The sequence below is a fragment of the Thermobia domestica genome, chromosome 11 (genome assembly GCF_964235325.1).
Source record: "Thermobia domestica chromosome 11, izTheDome1.hap1.1, whole genome shotgun sequence".
Classification (NCBI taxonomy): Eukaryota; Metazoa; Arthropoda; class Insecta; order Zygentoma; family Lepismatidae; genus Thermobia; species Thermobia domestica.
This window is the reverse complement of record NC_137464.1, coordinates 141,829,518-141,851,442: the sequence shown is the minus strand read 5'-3', so window position 1 is coordinate 141,851,442 and position 21,925 is coordinate 141,829,518. Positions and strand designations below refer to the sequence as shown.

Here is a 21,925-nt window from a genome sequence, read left to right as displayed (position 1 = left end):
TTTTCCCACCATGGCTGTGTCTGTACACTATCAAATAAATCAGCCATAACTGAATCTATGCTTTTGTTTGCAAAATATTTTCATTTCCAATTTTAATTTTCCACCGTCAATGTTCGCATGACTGTTCTTATCAAGAGATACACTTGGAAAGCTTATGTTCATACCGTTAATAATAGTCTGTTCATCTACAGATGTATGGATTCCGGCAAGTCCTCTGCATGTAAGACACTGCGATTGTACATGACTGCGAATAGTATTTGTGCACAAGTCAAAATATTCACGTAGCACAACACTGCAAACTTTACTGTTTTTCACAGCATGTTCAATACACGGTAATATTTCCAAGAAATAAAGCCAATCACTTGAAGTTAAGTACACAGTGTTTCGAGGAACACGAAGTGTTCCTTTCTTCTCTAACATCACTAATTTTTCACCCATTAGTTTTCGCACCACAGGTTAGTTTTTTCGGCCAAGAGAATTTATAAATATAATTTCCACTTGAGAATTTAAATAGACAAACGGGGTCAAATGTACAAGTTTCTCCCACTCTGCCAAATTTAACTCCACTCCAAACACAAGTCCTTTACCAACACGAATCACTGGCTCAAATGTATCACTATCTAGCCCAATGGAAACTAATTTGGTCTTCATTGAAATAAGTCTATATTCTACATTTAACAAGTATTCTTTCTTGGTATCCATAGGTGATGCACAAGCACTCAAAGACATGTTATTCCAGTAGCTGCTCAGCAACAGAATAACGGCACTATGCATACAGATGACTGCGCATGCATGAAGGGGAGCGCGAAGAGGAAAATTCATGTGTCATCTTGTTTCTACATGCCACCATACACTTACGAAGAATATACCAACTTAGTAAATTCAAGATCGTGCATGTTACGTCCAGATACATTAATCTTCATTCCAATACATGTTAAACATACATTTCCACTTTGTAAATACGTTAATAATGCACCATTATCCGCTTCCAATTTTTCAGTACAGCGTCCTGGTAAAATCACTTTTTCGCCTCCTTCAAATGTTACACATGCGTTCCTACCATATATCGTTGTAACTATCTCACAGTTTATAATTCGAAATGGTACACCAATCTGTAAATCGCGCATTTTTGTAAAGGGCATATTAAGCTTATCTAATAAATTCATTGACGTTGCTATCTTTAATTTGAGGTCTCTTCCTTTGCAACAGCTGCTAACGGAATGATCTACACAAACAGATACTTTCCGCTTATGCTCTTCGCAAGAGGGGCGGGGCTGCGGTTCAAATAACTAGCCAATACACGAGGAGAAGACGAAGAAGGCATGTTTCATCTTGTTTCTACAGCTGGTAGGCATCCAAGAGCATGACCATATACCAACATACTAGTTTACACCGGTTTAAGCCCCTGGAAACGTTCCCACGGCCAAAATTTTTCCACTCTGATGAAGCCCCTTTATTATACTGTAGCTTTAGAGGTAATGGCAGGAGTGTAACCTCAGGAGGGGTCAACGGGGCCAGGCATCCCCAAATGATTTCTTGGTCCCCAAATATCCGGCTTTTAAAACATAGTAAGTTTACCTCGCTTCAGTCATTTAAAAATACAAAGTTTACATATATAATTAATAATTGATGGTAAAATAATATGGAGAAATACTGTTTCATCATACCGATTGAAAAATAGTATGGTATACTTTTTGTGACAGCAGATTACAAAATTCACTGAGATTTATATTTGACAGATTGAAGACAAACTTTTTAAGAAGGTAATATAAATAAGGGAAACTGGGGTATTCGCGAACACTGGGGTTATGCGGAACACTCAAGTTTACGCCCGAGGAAGTTCGTTACAAAACAGACGATTTTGCTGCATGCTAACGGAGAGACCTGTAAAAGTGTAGCATAAATTTGGTGCCAGTCAGTTGAGTGGGTGTTGAGGAAGAAGACGTTTTTTTTGTGGATTCATTTATAACGTAGATTCAACGGTCTGGGCGGGGGCTCAGTGGTAGAGCGTTCACCTGCGGTTCGATCCCAGCTCGCGCCGTGTGGACTTTGTGCTGGACAAACACCGTGCACATGGGTTTTCTAAGTGTTCTCCCGTTTCCTCCCACTTTCTTCATTCCACGATTTCATTCATTTCTCCTTCTCATCGTCTCCTTTAGCCTAACCGCCATAACCGTGGGACGTAAAACTCAAAGATTTCATTTCATTTTTTCAACAGTTTGGGCAAGGTGAGTTGCCTCTTTATCTTATCTATATTGTTACAGATAAGGCTATATATTCCCCTATATTTGAGCATTAATTCTTCGTAATCTTACTAGCCTGTGTGCAGTCAACAATTAGTTTCATCTTTAAAAATAAAATGGCGTCTTATGGGGAAATGCCAGATAGAATGTTGGCAATTATCCCGGAGTGTTCGGGAGCTCCCCATGGTGTGAAATAAATTATCAATTTTTTTAATACTTCTCTTTTATTGAAAAGTAAGTTATAAGTTAATTAAATTGGTTTGGGAAATAGATCATGTCTTGGTATCAAGCGCTATTAGTTTTATTAACTAGAATAGTTTGCTATATATAGACCTATTATTTTACCATTAGCAACCTACTTCATTATTCTATAGTCAGTATCCCTATTTTAGATATCTGATACTTCATCATAAGCTGCATTGTTTTCGTGCGATTCACAGAGTGTTTTACAAATTTATTTAGCCTAGTAGCGTCCATTAGCAGTTAGCCAATATTGTTCAGCTTATTAACCGCATTTGAACATTGAACATAAAGAATACAGTCCTTGGAAGTAAAACATTAATGCATATATCTGTGGTTTCTACAATTCCAAATAATGTCTTCATTTTAATGAATATTTTAGTTAATGCACCGTTATTTCTGAATTTGTTTCATAAGACTACATTTTGTTTAGCCTATTACCTATTAGCTTTCATTTCTAATAGTTTCAAAGATAATGAGGTGTCATCTTGTTTCTCATTAACTTGAGTTACGTTTGTAATTATAATTCTTATTAAAGATTTAAATACTAAATTACGGTATATTTTTAATGTATTTTAATGCATTTAGCTTCTTTCGTAAGGAAAGTTTAAAGTAAACAGTATATTCAGGATTACCTCGACCACTGGGGCAATCCCGAACATAGATATATTTTGAAAACATCTCACTAATTTGTTGAAAAGTGTAACTTTTGACTTTCCTCTGTACTTCAATCAACAGGAAAAACTCCAAGCTTTCTATACACAAGAAATCTTAATTTTATCTCTAAAAACAAAAGGTATTCATAATCAAATCGAATTGTTCGTGAACACCCCAGTCTTCCCTATTGCCATTAAATGGTGCTAAAATGGTACTACTGCCTAATGGTACTAAACTGATTTGTAAGTAAATTATATTATTTATATCCTGTAACTAGTGTTTTAGAAAAAATTTTCATTAGGTGGAACATTTGGTGAAAAACAACGTTTTGATGCAGCTTTCCAGTTTGGATTTCATTTGCTTTTTTTTCTCTACTTGGTGCAAAAGAGGAAGCGAGATGTAGCTGTTAATAAAATAATTATGTTTTTTAGTCACGAATAGTAAATAAATATTTTTGTCAGGAAATCTTAAAGAAATTAAGTGAAATTTCAAAGAAAATCAGTCTTATGTAGATAGATTCTGTGTACAAGGGCTTAAATTTAAATGCTTATGCACAAAGGTGTTACGTTTCGTTAGAGGCAGTAGTTCTTCGTTAAGTATAATATAAACTACCTGGAATAATTTATGGAGAAGAAGCAAAACAATAATAATAAGAAGCTAAAAATAGTATTATTAGTTTTCCAGAAGCAAACCAAAATTTTGCTCTTTTAGGCCTGAAAAATAGCTGCAATATTTTTTTTGGCACAGCGTTTATTTATTTGCACTAAAATATAGTCTGGATAATGTTTTGTTTGTCTGGAAAACCTGGAAATTTCAGAGGGTTTTGTTTCTCCAAAATAGTAAATACCCTCTTCATAGAGTATTCAATTCCCAGAACATAAATTTCCTACGTGATAACTATTGTACACCATATACTTCTTTGGTTCTAAGACTCCAAATCAGCAGATGTGAAGACCTCTGATACACTAACTAAATAATTATATATATAGCTTTCTAAAAGTAGTGGAGAGGTTTGAAAAAACCTTCGGGTCTCATCCTAAACGAAGAGAAAATCCCAACTTACACCTCCTCGTGGAAGAAACCGGGCAACGTCTTTGGCGGCTAACGTAGGTGGGGACCGACCGACTCCCGGGAAGGACTCAGCTTCTACCAAGTGCCAACGGCCTTCTCGGAGGGCGGATGAGCGGGTGGAAGTCAGGGCAACTTCTTGTCCTTAGGAGGGGAAACTGTCCTAAAAGGCGGGTGAACCATTAGATGGTCAATGGCATGGAGATGTGGAAAGGAAATGGGAATACTACCACATTATCTTTTTCCCACAAGGGACGAAGGAAGAGAATAAATAAATATGATGGTTCTTCCTGAGGTAAAAAATGCCGGAGGTAAAATAGTCCCCCGTTCGAATCTCCGGGTGGGGACTGCTCCGGGAAGAATCATCAGAGGAGAAAATAATAATAACTTCCGCATAGGAACCTGGAACATACGGACTCTACGACGTGAGGGAAAACTTGAAAAGTTAAAAGTGGAAATGGACATATGTAAAGTGGACATAGAGGGCTTGAGTGAAGTGAGATGGCCAGGGAAAGATGAGATAATATCGGAAAATTACAGAATATACTATTCGGGTGGCGATAAGGGCGAAAATGCTGTCGCGATAGCAATGAAGAACGAAGTAGCAAGAAGTGTAACCAAAGTGGAATACTGCAGTGACCGCTTGATGTTTGTAAAACTACACGCAAAATCAGTGGATATTGTAAAATTTCTTGGGTAGAGCAGTAAAGTGTACTCGGGATTGGGACTTTCCCTTCACCTTTTTATTATAAAGTCTTCTTATATCCAATTATAATAAGTAATTCCTCTAATATCTACTTAGGTAAGATTAAGATAGGAACCCGGTGACCAAGCGTCGTGGATTTAGGGATGGGTACCTCTCGGTGACCAAGCGTCGTGAGAGGGGTTTTAGGTCTTTCGATCAATCTGGGAAGATTGATGTTGGTTGAGGCGTGCAGTTCCCTTTTATCCTGTATTGTCGGCTTCCTTCGTTGATTCTCGTCCTTCCGACTGTTAGCGATGGTGAGCGACTCCTCTTCGGGACCGTCGGCTGTTTGTTTTTATTTACTATTAACACATGTAGTTCACACGTGGTTATTGCATGACGTGTAGACATGCGGAACCTTACACCCCCGGGGCGTAGAAAAAAATGACCCACAGGGTTATTTTTTGGTTTGTGGATGCCAGTATGAAAGCTGTGAATTGGTCATAGTATATATTGCACTAAAACATTTAATGACGATGCACTAAAACACTGAAACACAAATGCAAAGTAAAAAGCACTGGTCACTGATGTTGCACTATAGGAGACGCTATCACACAAGTAAAGTTGAAAAGTTGATGTTTAAGCACTGACAGTTTGTCCTCGGGCTTAAGCAGGATCCGTATGGCGCGTCATTTCCCTCAAATTAGAGGCAGTCGAAGCTGTGGTGGTTATAAATAATAGTTATAGCTACGTTACTGATAGTAATGTCCGTAGTATATTTTATGAAGTTCGCACGTCAAAGAGTGCTATTATAGAAAAGTTTCTAATATCGGTAAAGTTCACACTAGTAGTAGATAGATGACAGAACACACTTAGGGAACGGTTAAAGTCAGTACTTTGATAAAAGCAGTCACACCGGAAAAAAGTTTGCCAGTCAAAAGTTCTTATTTTCTGAACACTCTGTATATGTAGGTCAATATATTAGTAACAATTATATGATTCGCGGCGGAGAAGCGGATAAAAAATGGTGTAGCTGGCCTTGTGAAGTTCGTTCGCCGGAGGCGAAAAAAATGCTGGCTTGCAATTTTGTTCATGACAATGCAAGTGAGGAATTATAAGGGTTAAAAAAAGACAAAGGATCGCTTGCGATTCGAATACTAAGATATGTACTAGATTTGGTCACTTCAAACAGTTAGCTGTATCATATGGTGTATCTTGTTTTCTTCTATTCCACACTTTATTTTTTTATTTTTTATTTTTTATTTTTATTTTTTTTTTTTTGCCGCCGAAACATGAAAAGTTCACTTCGCGTGCCGCCTGTCATTTGCTGGTGGAATCATGTTTTTGTTTTCCTCTTCTTCTTATCTTCTCTTTTCTTCGTCCTCGCTGGTGGGGTCGTCAGTATCCTTGTATGGTAAGTGTTCTTCGCCATCATGGTAAAGTTTGATTCTGTCGATGGAGATATTCTGTTCTCTGTCCCTGAAATTATGGGGCATGCGAAATCGATAGAGATTATTGTTTAGTTTTGAGATTATTGTAGCCGGTCCGCAGTATCTATCGGTCCATTGTGATGACTCCAATTCTTCGAAAGGGGAAGTAAATGAGTACTTTATCTCCATTGTGGAAAGTTTGTTGTTAATGTCTTTTATCAAAATACTTCTTTTCTTGTTCGTGAGCCTTCAGTAAGTTTTGCCGTGTCTTTTCTCGAAATTTTATGAGTCGGGCTCGTTCAAGCTCTAGCCGAGGGCTAATCTGTAGTTTGCAATCGCTGATTGTCCTGGGTTCGTACCAGAGCATGAGAGAGAAGCTTGATTTCTTCGTTCCTAATTAAGCGAAACTGTTTAAACAAAAAGTAATATGAGGTAATAATTTTGGCCAAGTTTCGTGATTTTGCTGGACGAGAAATTTTAAGGAATTCAGTACTGTTTTGTTCATGATCTCGACTAATCCTATGTCTTGATGGTTGAAAGCAGGGCAGAACTTAAATTCGAAATTATATATTTCCGCTAGTTTTTGAAGTTTCTTTGCTCTGTGCACAGGATGTCTGTCCAGAGGAAGGAAACGAAAGGCCCCGAATTTCAAAATTATTTCTTCCAATAAGAACTATTGAATTGTGTCTGCAGTGATCCCATTAACAGCCTTCGTCACTATATAACGTGTACTTGTTTCGATGGCGACTAAAACATATTTTGGTTTCACTTCTTCATGCGGATAAGGTCCTAAACTGTCGAACATCATTGTTCTCCTATATGGCCTATCGGGTGGTGCAGAAATTCTCCTTGTGGCTTTCGTGGGAGTTTTTTCAAGAGTTGGCACTATCTACAGTTCTTGATTCTGAATGCGAAGTATGATTTCATGTTCAGCATGTAGTATTTGTTAAGGACAGTTTTATGTGTCTTTAAAAACCCAAAATGGGACCCTGACGGGTCTTGATGAATAGACTCGAACCAAGGTCTTGCCAAGCTTTTCGGGATGCACAAAAGATGAAGTAGCCGAAGTTCTGGATGTTTTTGTATACGATACGTTGTCTTTTAATCGAAAATACTTAGCTGCTCTCATGGTAGAACTTTTTGCCGGTTCTCCCCCTTATAAAACTGTTATTATGTCAGCGTATGCGTCATCCTTACGCTGCTTTTCTCATAATTTCTTCAAATATCGTGAGTATTCTATTTGGAGAATAGGTTCCTCTAGAGAATTGGATCCGTATGCATTTAGATCTTCGGTTGCCTGATGTGGGTCCATGGGTTCTAAAGTATCACTGCTATTCTGCTCTATGCGGCTGATGATATCAACCGGATGTATCTTCCCTTCGATGTGGCAGATATCGAAATTATAGTCAGCTAAGAAAAGTCTATAGCGAGAGTATTTTCCCACTCTGTCCGGGTGTGTACGCAAAGAAGTTAGACATTTTGCGTCTGTAAACAATTTAAATTAACGATCAAGTAAAAAATATCTAAATTTACGCAGAGCATAAATAATAGAGTATAGTTCTTTTTGCCAGACTGAGCTCTTGGTCTCAGTTTTTGTGAGACGTCTGCTACAATAGGAAACGATCCTTTCTTCGTTGGTTTTGGTGTCGTAACAGGGTAATAACCCTCCGATCTGGTGTGAGGATGCATCTGTGTAAAGCCTTATCTCTAGCATTTCGTCAAAATGATAGAGAGAGGGGGCATTCAAAATGTTTTCTTTCAACTTCTCAAATAATTAATCATGTTTTTTTCTGTCCATTTAAATTCTGCATTTTTAGTAAGAAGCTGGTGGAAAGATTCTATCTTGGTCGCGAAGTCTTTAATATGACTTCGTAGATAGGAGCATAGGCCAATAAAAGTCTTAAGTATGCGTTTAGTAGTCAGCTTTTTAATATTCTTGATCTCTGCTATTTTCGGTGAGATGCTAATCTTCTCTCCGGATACAAGGAATCCTAATACTGGGGGTTCATTATATAATAGGTGCGTCTTCTTGGGGTTGGCTCGGAAGTTGTGCTTCCTTAATTTTTGGAATAAAAGCTCCAAATCTGAGAGTTGTTGTTCCCACGTGTAAGAACCAATGACGATGTCGCTAGCGAAATTGGTAATGCGTTCTGGTAAGCCATCTAATAGAATTTTAATTAATATGGTTAAAGATTGGGAAGAGGAACAATGGCCCATTACGCATCTAAGGAATTTATTACTTTTGCGTGTATGATTTATCTCGAAAGTCATGTATTTAGTGCTTTTTGGATGCAATTTTATCTGAAAATAGGATTGAGAAATGTCCAAGGTTGTAATTAGGGCTTTCCCTTTCAAAATCTGCAAAACATCCTCTGTAGACTGGAACGTGATGCTCAAATATTTGGTATAGCTATTACATACCTGTAGATTCAACACAAGTCTGAAACCTGAACTGTTTGGCTTTCTGATCGCAATTAGAGGCGAAGAGAAATTACGCGTCTGTGTCTCAATTATAATTTTAGCATCTAACAGTTGTAACTGCTTATGAATTTGATCTCTTATCCCTAATGGAATTGGTGGGGAACTGTGATGGAATGAGGCACTTCTATCTATACGAATTTTGTGCTGGTATCCCCTAAAATAACCTATATCCTCTGGGCTATATGAAAAAATCGTCCCTATATTTTACAATAAGTTGGTTACAGCTATTCGCAGGTATTCCGGTAAATCCGGATTTATATCAAAAAGGTCAATGTTAAAGGTTTTAGCGGTTTGTCTTAATCTTTCCTCTATTTCTTCTTGAGTACGAGATTGGTACTCTTTCTTTTCATCTTCTTCTATTCTAAATGAAAATTCTTCCACACCCTTCTCTGTATACGCCACTGGTATCCCTTTATTTAGCGTTATTATTCGTGCCGTTGGATTGGAAATTAGCAACGTAAGGTCGGTACTCGGTACTCTCATGGCCATTGCCTGTAGGCCGTATCGGTCTAATAATGATTGTAGTGGAGTAATGTAAAATGCAGCGTCATGAATTGTTTCTCTTTGAATCGATACAGAGAAGTAGAAATGTGATTTCATCGGAATTGTAAGTTTACTTGCTGTGATGACGTTTGTATTCCTTTGCAAATGCAAAGAGTGAGTAGTGTCTCGTGACATTTCTTCCGATTCTTGTTTTTCCACTGGAAACGTAGGTTTCCTAGTTTTTCTGTTTAATGATATGGATTTATTCTTCAAGTCTATTTGAGAGAAAAGTCTTGTGAGAATGTCATTCCCAAAAATCGGATTAAAGTCAGCATCTATGATGCGGAAGTAATGTGAATAGGTGGTGGTGCCAAATTTAAATTTAATTAAAGCTATTTCTTTTAAAGTTAGAACTTTGTTAGCAATGCCCTTGATACGAGTTTGAAATGGTATCAATTTGCAATTTGGGGATACGTTCCGCCTTGACCATAGACTAAGACTAGACCCAGTGTCTATTATAGGTGGGAGACTGTTTGCATTTACATTAATATTGAGCAATAGTTTATTGTTTTCTATTTCCAGCTTAACATGTTCTCGCTGTTCATTATAGGTCGTCTGGGTGAAAAAGTTTCCGTCCGTATCCTTAAAAGTTCCCGCTGTTCCCTGCTCTTCCCGAATGTCATTACGTTTTAATTTTGGTGGTGTCTGTGTGGCCCGCGCCGACTTTTGCGAAATGGCCCGCGAGGCTTGACTTTTGCCTGCGAGCCCATTTATGTCCCTGGTTGGAATTTTTAGGATTATTCCAACACCTTGATGCTCCGTGGTTCTTCTTATAACAAATTGAGCATACTGAAATTTTATCGCCTTTTACAAAATTGTTCTGTTTTCTACCACCGTTATCTCCTTTATTGGTATTTTTCGTATCCGCTTTTTGTCCGTTTCCTTTACGATTTTTTTCTCCGTTGTTACGCTTATAATTCGTCTTCATGGCATTCTGTGACACCATTAATGATAGCTCGGCCATTTGATTAGCTAGTTTTGTGAGGAGGTTGTGAGGGCGGGTTTTGACTTCGGTAGGGTGCGGACTTGAAACTTCAGATGCAGAGGAAGTTGATTGTGGAAAGGAAATATTGTGCAATGGAGGTGCAGAATGTAACGATTGCGAATAACAAGGAGCAGGTTGGGTGTGATGCACATTAGAAGTTGGCTGTTGTATATAGGTTGGCAAGTATGAATTAGGATTCGTTTGGCTATGAAAGTCGTGCACAGGAAATGTTGAGGGGCGTTTAGGTTGGCCGATTAAACAATGAATTGCCTGTGACAATTCCACATAATTCCTCTTCTGCATGAGGTCCTGAGCTTTTTCCAATTCATGAAGTCAATCCTGCAGCCGCTGGATTGTTTGAAATGATTCCAATGCTATCTTTTGCAGTAAATTTCTTTGTAATCCCAATGAAAGAAAATGAATTTTCTGTTCCTCTGAAGCCTCAAGAATTAGCTGTCTGATAGCCCTTAATTTCCTTAAGAAATATGAATCGATTGATTCATTTTCATTTTGTTGTATTTGAAAGATTTCTAATTCCACCTTATAAGCTGGTAAATTTGGGCGAGACAGAGAAATTAATTTGGTTTTAAGTTGATCGTAACTTAGTGTGTCGAATTGTTTCTGATTTTGCAATTGTAAAATAAAATCGAGAGCTACGTCCTGGAGATACATTGGAAGAATTTCTTTCTTCTTTTCGGGGGTCCATGCCTGGAGTATAGCCAAATGATTAAACAGCATAAAAAATCGATCCGGGTCGTCTGTACTGTGACCAGAATATCTAGTTAAATGAGGAATATTAAGAGGTATAAAGGAGCCTGATTCTGCCATATTGTTATCACCTTGTTTATATGTAGTTTTCCAGATCTAGTTGTCGGCATAAATACCTGCCAGCCTAAAACGAATCAATCTACTGTAATGAGAGTGCATATAACAATACGGATATTATTATTATTATTTTTATCCTGCTCTTAGTAAGACTTACACTAATACACTGTACTTTTCTAAGTCCGTTTGTTAATAAAAAGAGCGTCCCGTTGGAAAGTCCTTTTATTGTCTGTAAATAGACGCCGACGCATCTACCATGTAAAATTTCTTGGGTAGAGCAATAAAGTGTACTCGGGATTTGGACTTTCTCTTCACCTTTTTATTATAAAAAGTCTTCTTATATACAATTATAATAAGTAATTCCTCTAATATCTACTTAGGTAAGTTTAAGATAGGAACCCGGTGACCAAGCGTCGTGGGTTTTGAGGTGAGGTACTCTCGGTGACCGTGCGTCGTGAGAGGAGTTTACATTAGGTGTCTCTTTCTCGGTGACCGTGCGTCGTGAGAGAGAGAGGAAAGGAACCCGGTGACCAAGCGTCGTGGGTTTAAGGATGGGTACCTCTCGGTCACCAAGCGTCGTGAGAAGGGTTTTAGGTGTTTCGATCAATCTGGGAAGATTGATGTTGGTTGAGGCGTGCAGTTCCCTTTTATCCTGTATTGTCGGCTTCCTTCGTTGATTCTCGTCCTTCCGACTGTTGGTGATGGTGAGCGACTCCTCTTCGGGACGTCGTCTGCTTGTTTTTATTTACTATTAACACATGTAGTTCGCACGTGGTTATTGCATGACGTGTAGACATGCGGAACCTTACAATATTGTAATAACACAAGTGTATATGCCAACACCCGGCCATGATGATAATGAAGAAGAAGTAATGTATGATCAGATTAGTGACATATTGCATCAGGAAGTAAGAGGTAAGGTCAACGCTGTAGTAATGGGAGATTTCAACAGCGTAGTAGGAGAAGGAGCTAAGAATAAGGTAGCGGGAACTTTTGTACTGGGTAGAAGAAACTAACGAGGTCAACTGCTTATCGATGTCTGTAGGCAACATGATCTGGTGGTCGTGAACACGTGGTTTAAGAAAAGAAAAACCAAGCTGTACACGTGGAAAGGTCCAGGAGATACGAAACGCTACCAAATCGATTATATTCTTGTGAAGCAACGTTTCAGAAATAGCGTCCGAGACGTGAAGACACTGCCAGGAGCGGACATTGATTCGGATCACAATCTACTGGTGGCGGAAGTGCAAACCTGGTTAAAGTCGATCAAGAAAAATGGGAAGAGAAATCGAAAATGGAACGTGGAGCGACTAAGAAGTATCGACGATGATGTGAAAGAAGAAATTGAAGAAAATTCTGTGCAATGGGCGATGTGGTTGATAATGTAGAGAATAGTTGTGGAAAAGTTAAACAGATTCTACTTGACACACTCCACAATAACACTGGCAGGATGGAAGGAGCACCGAAAAAAACCATGGATAACTGAAACAATGCTTAAGAAGATGGGAGAACGCAGAAGGGTGAAAAACACGGACATCAAGGAATACAGAAGGCTCGGACATCAAGGAATGAATTGAGAAAAGAGACAGACAAAGCCAAATAAAAGTATATGGAACAGATATGTGAAGAAATAATGGAACTTCAACGGCGCGGCAGATATGATTTGATTTACCAGAAAGCACAAGAATTAGGAGGGAAAGCTAACAAAAGTATATGAACGTTCGGCATCGAAGATAAAGAAGGTAATGTAACCACTGACCATCAAAGAATCCTTAAAATTTGGGAGGAATACATAAAAGATCTGTATGATTAGAAGAACCACCCCAAAGATATTGCGATCGAAGAAGAGAAAGAGGTGGATGATCATGAAAAAGAACCCAGTATATTGAAAAGTGAAGTAGTACAAGCAATCAAAGACATGCGAAGGAGAAAGGCCACAGGAGAAGACGACATACCAGTAGATTTGCTCAAGGGATTGAAATGCAAACAACGCAATGAAAGTACTGACTTCACTTATTAACAAGATCTACCTGAGTGGAGAATGGCCAAAGGATTTTCTTGATGTTACAATGATTACATTGCCGAAGAAAAACCAAGCAAAGAAGTGCAGCGATCACAGAACCATTAGCCTGATTTCCCATACTGGAAAGATCATTGCACGCATAGTGAATAGGCGGCTGGAAAGTAAGATAGATGAGAGGTTAGAAGAAGATCAATTTTAATTCCGGAAAAGAAAAGGCACGAGAGATGTTATTGGATTGATGAGAATTATATCAGAAAGAATTCTTGATGTAAAGGAAGAGTTGTCTTTGTGCTTTATCGACTGGCGAAAAGCTTTCGACCGAGTCAATTGGACGAAACTTCTGAAAATACTTGAAGAAATCGGAGTCAACTGGAGAAATCGACGACTCATTCAAAACCTGTACACAGGACAAGAAGTGAAGCTGCGCTTGAATGTAGGAGAAACCAATAGTGTGGAGATTGGAAGAGGAGTCAGATAAGGATGTAGTTTGTCGCCCCAATTATTCAACATTTACAGTGAATGTTTAATGAAGGAAGCATTAATAGGAATTGGGGATTTCAAGATTGGAGGGTACATCACTAACAAGATCAGGTATGCAGATGATACGGTTATAATAGCTAAAACCAAAGGAGGACTACAGGAGATACTGACAAAATAGTTGACACTGGAAAACTGTATAAAATGGAAATTAACATCGAAAATTCGAAAGTCATGTGAATATCCCGTGGAAACACGCCCTTACGGATCAGAGTAAAACAAAGAGAACTTGAAGAAGTCGATAATTTCAAGTATCTGGGAAGTATTTTGACGAGAGACACTTACTGCACCAAAGAGAGCAGGTCAAGAATTGCCATAGCTAAAGAAGCATTCAACAGAAAAGATTACTCTTAACTAGCAGGCTCAATATTGGACTTAAGAAGAAATTGGTCAAGTGCTATATATGGAGCATTGGACTGTATGTTTCAGAGACTTAAACATTACGGAAGTTAGAAAGGAAATATTTGGAGATCTTCGAAATGTGGGTTGGAGGAAGATGGAGAAGATAAAATGGACAGAGAGTCCAACAAATGAAGATGTTTTAAAACGGATAGAAGAAAAAAGGACACTTCTATCCACCATCTTTCGTAGAAAGGCCAATTGGATTGGACACATCTTGCAAAGAAATTGTCTTCTTCACGCTGCCATAGAAAGAAAGATTGAAGGGAAGCGAGGAATAGGAAGAACACAGCTGATCGATGATTTGAAAAATAGGAGAAAATATTGTGAGTTAAAAGAGGAAGCTGAAGATCGACAAAAGTAAAAGAAACATTTCCGAGCCAAAATCTAAAATTGAAAAAAAAAATCCTCATTAGTCCCAGGAGCTGCCGAAAGGCAGAATACTTAAGAATAATAATATATATAATATAGTGCTTCTAAAGAAATCGAAACTCAAATTTTGGAGTTGACTCCCCGTAGTAGTATTCCCGCTATGCCACTAGATATGGAAGTATCACCCTTTTATTCTTCACACACGATTTCGTAATTCAATTTTTTGTTAGAAATGTCTACGTGCATTACGAGTTGAGAAAAATGCGTGGGACGGGTGGTCTGATAATAGCAATTCTACAACAAATAACAGACGTAGATGCCAAACCGTAAAATTTAACGAAAAGTGCTTCCTGTAAAAGTTCTTTCTTTTTCAAATCCAAAGAAATCGAAATTTATACCATTTTCCTTTTGAAATTTTGGAGTTGACTCCCCGTAGTAGCATTCACGCCACGGCAGTGGATATGGAAGTACCACCATCAGTTCTTCATATACAATTTGGTAATTCAAGCCTTGGACCGGTGGTCGGATATATATATATATATATATATATATATATATATATATATATATATATATATATATATATATTTAGAGATATATATTGTAATACGCATAATTATACATATATTAATTAACTACATTCATTGCTTAATTATATATTATTTAACTATATTCATTAAGGTTAACAAAGTATAAAGAAACAAGACGGCTGCAGACATCCAATTCTTTTCTCCTTTAAAAAAAAAAGAAAAGAAAGAAAGAAACAAGATAGAAGGTAGTCCTCATTATTTTACGGCCACACACGAGAAAAAAAAAATAGGCAACAAGCTTGTAAGTTTGTGGTTTCTTTCATGAAATTTTAGACTGTAGCGTCTTTACCACCCTGGAGAGGAATTTTAACATAGACAGTTTATTGACTGATTTGAAACAGACCATTTATTTATTTTAAGATTGTTACTTGTAGCTTGTCACCAAAGCATTTTTAAGAAAATGACCATAGACATAACAGACGAACTGCGGTTTTAAACCATGGGTGAACCATTTTTCAAATCTAACTAACATACACACAGGCCAGACTATCTGGAGACATACTAACAGAAACAAAATGCCCAATATGTTGTCACATTTATAAGATCAATAAGCACGCAAAATTTTAATGTATAAATAAAGCTTTGCTACTAAGAGTGTATAATAAAATAGATAACATTGCCGCGAGAGGGATAGTATTATTTAGTAATGCGACGAGCGAGAATAATGAGCTATATAATGGATTATTAGAATTAGACGCGTAGAGATGTGGCAACAGTTAAACACATGTTTGAAAGAAATTACCCCAACGCTGTGAATCTGACACTTCGCTTTGGAAAAGAAGAGAAAACCACCCAAAATCGGCTACGTAAGGGGTCCAGAATGGCTGGCCATGACGCTAGAAAAATATTTTAATTATTCTACACATAAGCGAAAACACGAAACGCATGGTGACAGAAAAGTAACATGGCTAAGTTTTGTGGTCATTTTAAGAAATTTTCTCAAGACTCTTTGGCGTCTTGCGATATTTATTAAGACACGAAACATGTACCACGAGGAGACATAGTCCTTAAGAGCGGTCAGTCTCCAGCCGAAAAAGGGAGAGGAAAAGAAAAGAAAAGGTCTTTGAAAAGCAACCCTAAGAAAAAAAAACACCACAAAACAAGGAACGTAGAAAGAATAGGGGGTAAAATACACAGGAAGAAAAAGAGAGTGGGGGAATTTTACTAACTAAAATTACTATAATACGTAAGAATAATCAAAATTGAGTATATTTTATACGCAAATGTAAACAAATAAATGGAGCACTATTTCTTTGAAAGGATTTTCCTATGTCTGTCTGTCTGTCTGGCTGTCTCTCTCTATCTCTATGTATATGAGATCTATATATTACATATAATCATATAAGTATTAACAACATCAATTAAGTGCTAGGCAAAAGGTCATTCCTGAACTAGTTAAAAGCTGTACATAATCTGCGAAAATATTTAGAATAAAATCTTATTATTATTATTATTATTATTATTATTATTATTATTATTATTATTATTATTATTATTATTATTATTATTATTATTATCACGATTACTGGTAACTAGTATTTTGCATAAAGAATTATTAAAAAGGAGGATCATTTAGTTGTGTATAACATATTCAAGTAGATATAGAAATTTTATAGGGATACCACAATTATCATTAGTCTTATGTAACCAACAAATATTATAATTATTAACAATATCAGTGATAGAAATATCGTTTTATTCAGCATTATTAATACCACCACTCTTATAGCAAGACAAGATTGTCATAGAAATATAAATATTCGTATTCCAGTAAGAAACATCTGAAAAAATCTAAGAAAATTGTCATAAAAGAGTATAATATTTAATAAATCGGGTTTAATAAATAGTAAAATCTATATTTGAAAATAAGATAATTTCGTAAGGCATTCACATTTGGCACTGGAGGATCATTCAAAATTGGTCGCGCGGTAACCTCAGGAGGGGTCTCTGGCTAAAGAGGGTGACTTTGAAAAAAAAAGGAAGAGGACAGAAAGAGGACGAAAAAGTTTTTAGTTAGGTTGAGAGGGTCAAGTTGTCGAGATCATCGAATCGCGAAGTCCAGACCGAATTCAGGGGTAACAACCCGTATAATAACACATCTTCGCGCTCTGAGCGGTGAAAGACAGTTTCAGTGGGGCAAGTAATGGTAAAAATGCGAGAGGCCACAAGAGTACGCTAATTTTGGCTGTGACAAAAGAACAGTATTGCAATTCTTTCTTGTACCAGAAGACCGTATAATAAGTATAATAATTTAATCAACGTTTTATAAAAGTGTGGCGTCGCCTGTAGTGATAAAACGCAGTAAATGAAGTAAACGTTTGGAACTTTGCAAACTTTTCAAGAGTGTGAACCATCTAACACTTTCTGGGGAGCAAAACAATCAAGCAACACGGAAATCTTCCACGGGAAGACAGCGGAGTTACCTTACTAAAAGAAAAGGAAAATGTTCAACGGACAGTCATCAAAAAGGAGGTAAAGTGGCAAACATTTCATTAACTGAATTTTAAGTGCAGTGCGCGATAAAGTTTAAATTCCAAATGACACACCCTCGAATTAAGGTCATGTATAATTTGTGTAAAATTAAATTTCCTCCCTCTTGTTTTACAAAATAGATGTAACTATTGGTGTTAAAAAAAAGGCCAACTTATATTTTGTGTTAGGTAAAGTATAAAATAATTCCAACCAACCTGTAAAGATAATAAGACTTAGACACAATTCTACATTTAATATAAAGTTGATTCTACAAGTAACATTTATCATTCAACAACGTAATAACTGTATTTATATTTGTAACTTTTATTTTATCTTTCATTTCAATTATTAAAGTAACCAAATATACAATGGAGTTTTCATTATCCAAAATTTATTGTTGAGCAAATAAAAAGTTAAAAAAGTAATGGTACAGGTAGCTTTAAATAAAAAGCTAGCAGCAAACGGAAGCTCAACAGAAGCCCAAGGCCACAAAACCCTGAGATAAGAGTAAGTAATATTTTAACTTTAAGTTTCAGCAATTTTCACTTTATTACACAGTACGCTTCCAGCCAGCGCGGCTCATTACTATTACAATATATATTATGACGCTATTTCTCCAGAGGTTTGTTTCAATTGTAGGGACCAGTAAGCATAAGATAAGGTAGGAATAATCCACCCCACATTAGAAGATAGGTGTCTGACAAAGAAAGGTTACTATTCTTTAGCAGGATCATCAACGTCCAAGTCTTCAAATGCAGGATCAGTGGCGGCAGGGATCTACTTTGTACATGAGATTTATGTATATTTCATAAATATGTCAATATTACGGAACTCCTAGACTGTAAGTTAAATATATACACCTGGGCATATCAGATTGTTTAATGTGTTCTATTAAATTTATCTGTCTAATTTTTCAGTTTCTCCCCATTTAAGATAATTCTCGCAAAACTAATATGAATGGGTCACGTCGGTAATGACGGATTTTTAATCACGGTTATACTAATAAAAGTTTTTGAAAAGAATCTGCGAAGTTTGACTGTTTGTTGTATACCCTAATCGCTATTGTGCACTTACAATATTATCATATTTATTAATATTCTAAAGCATATCAGAAATACTTATTAGAGAAAATTATTATGCGTTGAAATTTAATTGTTTTGAATAACGGTTGGTACCTGATAGTAATGTGATGCAGGTAGTATTTTACAAACTAAGTACTCGTAATTTTGTAGTATCTGTTAGGTAAGTTAGTACTTCTCATTTAGTTGTTTACAAAAATTGTTATATTCTTTAAAAAGTTCGGAAGAGTTAGAGGAAACAATTACTTAATTTTAAAGTGTGAAGTACTTCGAAGAATTGTCAGTGAGCGAGTTCTCAAAACTTACTGTTCTATTTTTTGTTTCTAGATATCTGTGCTGTTGGATACCCTGAAGATGAATCTTGCAATGTTCATAATTCATGCAGTCAGGTTGTAGTACAAAAATTGAATCATATTCGAGACATTCTGAAACAGCTACCAGTAACGATCAGGTAATATATAAAGAACTTAATAATATAATGATTTTTATTTTTAAGTAATAATATAATATCAATTTTATTTTTAAGTCAGCTTTCGAACATTGTATTTCTAAATTGCAGTCATCGTATATAATTGCATTGTCTAATTTTTCTTGGTATAGCCCCGCAAGGGTCAGTCTTTCTGCTCCGCACCTATAAAGGCTGCAGTTAGGGGCATAGACGTGCTTTCACCTCACCGTTCAATTTGAAAAATTAAAATGTATTCACTAAAGGGATTTTGTAATCATAAAACTAGTTAACCGTCCATGTTCAGTAAATACAAAGCTTATGGCCCTCGCGTTGATCGGCTGTCATGCGTTTTTTTTTTTTTTTTTTTTTGAGAGTTCTGTATTTCTTTTTTTCATTATTTAAAACGAGAAAAACAAACGAGAATGGGTTGTAATTCCCTTTCCTTTGTAAAGTACTTCATTGAGTCCAACCCCATAAGAGGGTTTTCTGAAATAATAATTAATCCTATCTTTACTAACAACCCCGGATACCGTACTTATATAAAACCGCCAACCAAATACCTAAACGAAATAAGAAATAAATAGTTGTTCGCAGTAAAAACCCTAACAATTAGCTACTAATAACATAATTACTACAAATTATTAACTACTAATTTAGTAATAATTACTAATTAGTATAATTAGTAATTACAATTATAATTGTAATTATAATATTATTATACTTTATATATTATATAATAATAATAATAATAATAATAATAATAATAATAATAATAATAATAATAATAATAATAATAATAATAATAATAATAATTACTAATTATAATTAATTAGTAATTAGTATAATTAGTAATTACTAATTAGTATAATGATTACTAATTTAGTATAATTTGCTACTAATTTAGGTAGCTGCATTATTAGAGTCCCCTCTCGATGGAGTTCATCCCAGTTCTAACTACTGTACCATTAGGTACCAAAAAAAAAATTATGTTACATTTTAAGTACACTAAGGTAACGCTTCTTCGTTCAACGTTGTTCAAGTATACAATGTGCATACTTCTATATAGCTTAAATGCAAGCCTAAGATGTGTAAAAGAAATTCATAAATAAAGTGTAATAATAATAATAATCTTTCCAAGGGTCAAAAGCCAACAAATCATCATAAGCTCACGTATCTTGTTGTATTGTGATTCTCTATTTTACTTATAGACACATATGTTTTTTTTTTTTTCTTTCTGACCGTATAGAAAATATCAACCAACTGTAAAATTATTTAAGCATCTTGTGTTACTCCACGCGCTACCAGCATTTGTTTTTTATATGAATTATTAAACTTGACTGTAAAGCTGATCACCGGTCATATTTTGGTTATTGTTGGTAGTATTACCCTTCATAGTTACGAATATGTAATCTCATTGAAACCAATTGTTAATATAAATTCTGTATATAAAATGGGTAGACGCCTTATGGAAATGTACGTATGGAAAATTATGTGTTTGCAGTTAAACTTGTTCATACCTCCAGGTGTGTCACTTCCCGACGCGCGTTCGGTGTCTCTGTAGCAAGGTTATTCAAAACTACCACTTACTTATATCCATTCCATGTAACCTGCGTAGTAATACCAAGTAGGTAAAAAGGTAAATCAGGCAAACACCACAAAAAAGACAGAGACATCAAAATCCTAACTTACGTTGTAGGGTTTAGGTTTACTAACATAATCCACATGTGTAGAGTATCAACCGGTAAACTTCTTGTTTAAGTAAATTATTCATAAACCACGCGCTGGTAAAGGTCACGAACTTTATGGATTATTTTTAAACTAACTAACTATACGGCCTATGGAACCCGGAGGTTCAATGCCGCGTTCACAAAAGCTCTCCACTGACTTCTATCCTTAGCCAATTGGATCCAGTTTCTACTTTGTATTCCTATCTCTGCGAGATCCATCTTAATATTGTCCTCCCACCTGCCCCTAGGTCTTCCTAATTGTCGTTTACCGATTGGTCTTCCAGTCAAGACTTTGAAAGCGTTTCTACTTTCTTCCATTCTAGCTACATGACCTGGCCACCTAAGCATCCTAGACTTGACGACCCTAACAATGTTGGGTAAACCGTATAAATTATGTAGTTCCTCGTTATGAAGTTTCCGCCATTCCCCATTCCATTCCTCTTGGGTCCGAATATTCGTCTCAGGATCTTGTTCTCAGATACTTTCAGTCTATGTTCTTCCTTCAGAGTAAGTGACCATGTTTCGTAACCATAAAGAACTACAGGCATGATTATCGTTTTGTATATTTTAAGCTTCGAATTTCTCGACAGAATTCGCGACGACAAGAGATTTTGAACCGAATAGTAACACCAATTCCCTGCTTTTAGTCGACATTTAATTTCTTCGTGAATATGATTTTCGTCTGTTAATGTTGATCCTAGATATTTGAAAGTGTCCACTTTATCAAAAGTATTATTTAATATTTTAACACATCCACAATTTGCCCTATTACGGTCCCGACGCACTTCCATGTATTAAGTTTTCTCTGCATTTACTTCTAAACCCATGTCCCTGCAATCATTTAGTAAGATTTCTGCACTTCTTTGTATTGTTCTCCTCTCATCCCTTATTAAATTTACATCATCAGCATATGCTATAACCTGGTGAATACCGTTCAACTCTAGGCCCTGGTTGCTATCTTTGATTTTCCTTATGGCGTATTCCAGCACAAAGTTAAATAATACTGGCGACAACGCATCTCCTTGTTTCAGGCCATTTTCGACGTGAAAGCTCGTGGACAAAATTTTCCTACCAGGACTTTACTTTGGGATTCATTTAAACATATCTTAATTAATCTAATT

At 36.3% G+C, this 21,925-nt stretch overlaps 1 protein-coding gene across 5 annotated transcripts in view; it reads left to right on the top strand.

Moving 5' to 3' along the window:
- Sptz (zinc finger FYVE-type containing 26 spastizin) overlaps positions 1-21,925 on the top strand; it is a gene marked incomplete in the record, with an annotated part of 1,794,825 nt that overhangs the window by 379,796 nt on the left and 1,393,104 nt on the right. For all 5 annotated transcript variants that reach the window (XM_081731160.1, XM_081731159.1, XM_081731161.1 and 2 more), the window contains 1 exon segment: positions 18,957-19,080. In XM_081731160.1, the coding sequence (XP_081587286.1) occupies positions 18,957-19,080 (124 nt within the window).